A 4,753-nucleotide genomic window follows, 5' to 3' on the forward strand; every position below is an offset into this window, starting at 1 on the left:
CGGAATGTGTCACTTCCCGAATTCTCTCAGGTTTTGTGGTTGTTTTGCACCATTTTGCTTCTTCCTTTGGGTTTGTGGACAGGATGGGGTGATCAGGATGGGTGTGGCGGGGTGAGTCCCCGATCCCTTGCCCTTTACAGTAAGTCAGGTGTTTCTCTATGTGCCTAAGGAGAATTGCATCCCAGGGATTATCTGTAAAGTACCCTTCTCCCTATTGAGTCCAGTTTTCCTATTACCTTTCATCAAAGGCAGAAGTGTATTCCCTCAGGAGAAAACTGACCTGAGGATGTTGAGTAACACTGACATTTGAGTATTTGTATCATCATCATACTACTTTTTCCCACAGAGGAGCTGTCATTACTGATGTTTCACAGAAGCCATAGGCTTTGCTCAAGGTCATTCGGTGGTAAGTGGACAAGCCACGCCAGAACGCAGCCTTCTGCTTCTCTCTCTGGCCTGGACGTTCAAGACTGCAGCAGTGCCTTTTTTGGTCATGGTCGAATCAAAAATAATTTTTAGGAAACTTTGCAATGATCAGGCCACATAAACCACCGAATGTGATGCATCTCCTGTGTTTTTATGTTCAGCTCAATAATGTCGCCAACCAAAGTGTCTTGGATCTTTTTTTTTTTTTTTTGAGACACAGTTTCCACTCTTGTTGCCCAGGCTGGAGTGCAATGGCACGATCTCGGCTCACTGCAATCTCTGTCTCCCAGTTTCAAGTGATTCTCCTGCCTAAGCCTCGTGAGTAGCTGGGACTACAGGTGCCCGCCACCAAGCCTGGCTAATTTTTTTGTATTTTTAGTAGAGACTGGGTTTCACCATATTGGCCAGGCTAGTCTTGAACTCCTGACCTCAGATGATCCACCCACCTCCCAAAGTGCTGGGATTCCAGGCGTGGGTCACCGCGCCCGGCCAGTGTCTTGGATCTTGATGAGCTTTAGTCTCTGGCTGCATGGTAATAGAAATTCCCATGATGTCCTCCAGGCTCTGTCCTGGAATCTTCCAGCAGCAGAGCCCACAGGCTCCATGACGTCCTGACACCTTCCTGTGGCCAGAAGGAAGAGGAAAGGGAAAATTTCCAAAAGGAGCCAGAGGGAAGGACATTATTGGGACCCCAGAGCTGGCACAGGGCTCCGTGTGGGTGGACACTCTGAGCTTGGGGACTGCAAGGTCCCAGGTGATGCATTTCACATTAGTACTGGCATTTTCTGGGCTCTCCTGGTCATTCTGTACAAGCTGGGGTACTTACACAAGGCGCGTGTGAGACTGTGTGTTTGTGTGTGTGGGAATGTGTCCGTGTGTGTGAATGTGTATGTCAGTTGTGTGTGTGGATGTGTTTCAGTGTGTGTGAATGTGTATGTGTGAATGTGTTTGTATGTATCAGTGTGTGTGAATGTGTGTGGATGTATCAGTGTGTGTGAATGTGTGTGGCTAGGAGTGTGTGTGTGTGAGTATATGTGTGTGAGTGTGTGAATGTGTGTGGGTGAGAGTATGCGTTTGTGTGTGTTGAGGGTGTATATGTGTGTGTGAATGTGAGTTTGTGAATGTGTGTGTTTGTGAATGAGTGTGTATGTGTGTGAGTGTGTGAATGTTTGTGTGTGTGTGAATGTGTTTGTGTGTATGTGAACATGTGTGTGTTTGTATGTGTATGTTTGTGTATGTGAATGTGTGTTTGTATGAGTATGTGTGTGTGTGTGTGTATGTGTGAGTGTATGTGTTTGTGAATGAGTGTCTATGAATATGTGTGTGTATGAGTATGTATGTGTGTATGTATGTGTGTGTGTCTGTGAATGTGTGTGTATGTGTGTATGAGTATGTATGTGTGTGTGTTTGAGTGTGTGTGTATGTCTAGAGTCTGAACTGCGTGTGGATCAGGAAGGAAAAGGGTCCCTGCAGGCTCACTGAGCCCCTGCTGTGCGCCCAGCGCCGAGCTGGCTCCAGTGGGGCTATATAGAAAGGAAGGCAGGGCTGGAGGGCCTCCCTGTCAAGTTGAGGACACATTTCCAAGACTAGGAACCATTTAGGGACTCTGAGGCTGATGACAAGTCCCCTTCCCTGAGTCTGGATCCCCAGGCCTGGCCCCCAAGGGACTTAGGGAAAGGGCTCAGGGAAGGGACTCAGGGAAGGGGAGTTCCCAAGGGCAGCCTCCTCGTAGGCACCGCCCAGGGTGAGAGGAGCCGGCTCAGCGGGCCCCTCCCCCAGGGTTGACCATCTTAACCACAGGGAAAAGAGGGAGGAGTTACTGGCCCTTCCACTAGAAGGAAACCTGGACCCCACAGACCCAGGAGGTGAGAGTCGGGGAGCAGGCCTGCCAGCTACGGGGTCACCACGGGGAGAGGTCTCATCACTAGCAATAGCTGAGGAACCTGCCGCCTCCACCTGGGTTAAGGAGGTCATGCTGTTCCCAGGGGAGCCTCAGCCGGGTCTCCCCAGCTTCCTCCATTTTCTGACTGCCTCTAGGAAAAGAACCAAAAGCAGCTGAACAAGGAAGCGGCGCGGCACCAAGAAAAGCAGAAGTCGGAGGCTTGGAGACCCTCCCTGAGGCGCCGCGGTCCAGGCGCTTTGCAAGTGCCACCTGTGCTGGGGAAGGGGCCATGTGGCTGCCTTGGACTCTGCTGCTCCTCTGGGCCCCAGGTGAGGGGCTTTCTGCCCAGGAAAGTCTGCAGCAGGGAGGGTGTGAGGGGCAGGGCCACAGGGCAGGTGTCACACAAGCCACCCTGAATCTGGACTCCGAGCAGAACGCAGAATGGGGTGTGCTCTGTCCATCTTATATGAAGGATCACGCCCCTGGGAGAGGAAGGGGCCAGCCTCTCCCGGCTCTGCACCCACATACCTTGCCGGAATCACAGCGGCGTGAGTGATAAGGGGTGGCTGCAGAAGAGGGACTTTGTAGGTTTTCAGTTGAATTCTTACAGGAAGGGGGACGAGAGGCAGGATGTGTCCCGGTGGGTGGAGAGTGGCAGCCACTGGCGGCGAGGGACATGTGGGGAGGGTGGGGGCAATGCCTGGCTCACCAGGTGCAGGGTGTGGAGGAAGGGTGGGGGGCTGGGAGGGTGTGGGTAGGGAGCAGGTCATTGGTCTCAGGAACATGGAGATTTAACCAGGGCAGCCCAGAGGCTGGAGTCTGAGCAGGGGGATGTCCTGAGGCCCGCTTGGCTGGGGGTGGCCCCAGCATGGGCCTGAGAACCAGAGGTCAGCCATCTGCAAGGAGGGGATATGGGATAGAGGGGGCAGAAAAGGTGGCAGGGAGGGTGAGGAGGGAAAAGAAACCGGGCAGAGAAGTGCTGATATCTTCTTTAGGGAGAACCGTGGGGTGGAGCCTTCCGTGTCCAAGATCAGGCCTTCCTCCTGCAGTCACCTGCTGTGCCTTTGGTCAGTCCACGTCCACCGCTCTCCTCTGAAGGTCCTGTGCAGACTCTCAGGCCTAGTCCTAGGATATTTGACATCTTTTTGGTTGCTTTCCTTACAGATTGGAGGTGTTTTGTTTTGTTTGTTTTTTGAGAGAGAGTCTCACTCTGTCATCCAGGCTGGAGTGCAGTGGCGTGATCTCGGCTCATGCAACCTCTGCCTCCCGGGTTCAAGTGATTCTTCTTCCTCAGCCTCCTCAGTAGTTGGGATTACAGGCGGGCGACCACGCCTGGCTAACATTTGTATTTTTAGTAGAGACGGGGTTTCACCATGTTGGTCAAGATGGCCTCTGGTCTCAAACTCCTGACCTCACGATCCACCCGCCTTGGCCTCCCAAAGTGCTGGGATTACAGGCATGAGCCACTGCCCCAGCCCCTACAAAGCACCATTTTTATTATCTATAGAAATTATTTTTATCCTTTCAGCTATGAAGGAGGTGAATTACATTAAGAGATCTGGTCAGATTTTTGTCTTGCTATATTATGCTGGCTTCATGAAAAGAATTAGTGAGATTTCCCTGTTTCTGTGTTCTCTGCAAATGTTTAAATACACCTGAAATTTTTTGTACCTTGAAGTTTAGAGAGAACTTGTAAAACCATCTGAGTTTTGCTTCTTTTCTTTTGGTGGAAGGGAAAGAATTTCTTAATAACACTCATCATTTTTGGCCTACATTTTAAAAAATCTAGCTGAATGCAGTGGCTCACACCTGTAATCCCAGAATTTGAGGAGGCTGAGGTGGAAGGATCACTTGAGCCCAGGAGTTTGAGACTGGCCTGAGCAATATAGCAAGACCCAATCTCTTAAAAGAAAAATCTATTCTTGGCCTACATTGGTAATTTAGATTTTCCTTAAAAATCATCAGCGTCGTTCAGGTTGACAGACTTATTTGTAGAGATTTGCAGATTAAACTGTTATATTTTTTTGAATTGTACATCTGTGTCTATTTTTTTGGTCTGGCTACCCACTAGTCTAGTTAATTGTTTGAGGCCAAGCACGGTGGCTCACGCCTGTAATCCCAGCACTTTGAGAGGCCAAGGTGGGGGGATCACTTGAAGTCAGGAGTTCGAGACCAGCCTGGCCAACATGGTAAAACCCCGTCTCTACTAAAAACACAAAATTAGCCAGGCGTGGTGGCTCACACCCTGTAGTCCCAGGCACTTGAGAGGCTGAGACATGAGAGTCACTTGAACCCGGGCGGCGGAGGTTGCAGTGAGCCGAGATTAGGCCACCACACTCCAGCCTGGGTGACAAGAGCGAAACTCCGTCTCAAAAAAATAAAATAATTAGGCGTTTGCCACTTCCAAAAGAAAAATCCATTTTTATTTTTTTTTATTTTTTATTT

General features: G+C 50.2%; 1 protein-coding gene across 1 annotated transcript in view; it reads left to right on the top strand.

The window, feature by feature from the left end:
* Positions 1-1,787: 1,787 nt before the first annotated feature.
* Positions 1,788-4,753, top strand: part of CD300A (CD300a molecule) — a 20,263-nt gene continuing 17,297 nt past the window's right edge. Inside the window, exons 1-2 of the mRNA XM_017535633.2 lie at positions 1,788-2,291; positions 2,464-2,637. Coding sequence (XP_017391122.1) covers positions 2,598-2,637 — 40 coding nt within the window. The 5' untranslated portion in view covers positions 1,788-2,291; positions 2,464-2,597. The remainder of the gene's footprint in view (positions 2,292-2,463; positions 2,638-4,753) is intronic.

Source organism: Cebus imitator, unplaced genomic scaffold (genome assembly GCF_001604975.1).
Source record: "Cebus imitator isolate Cc_AM_T3 unplaced genomic scaffold, Cebus_imitator-1.0 Scaffold93, whole genome shotgun sequence".
Classification (NCBI taxonomy): Eukaryota; Metazoa; Chordata; class Mammalia; order Primates; family Cebidae; genus Cebus; species Cebus imitator.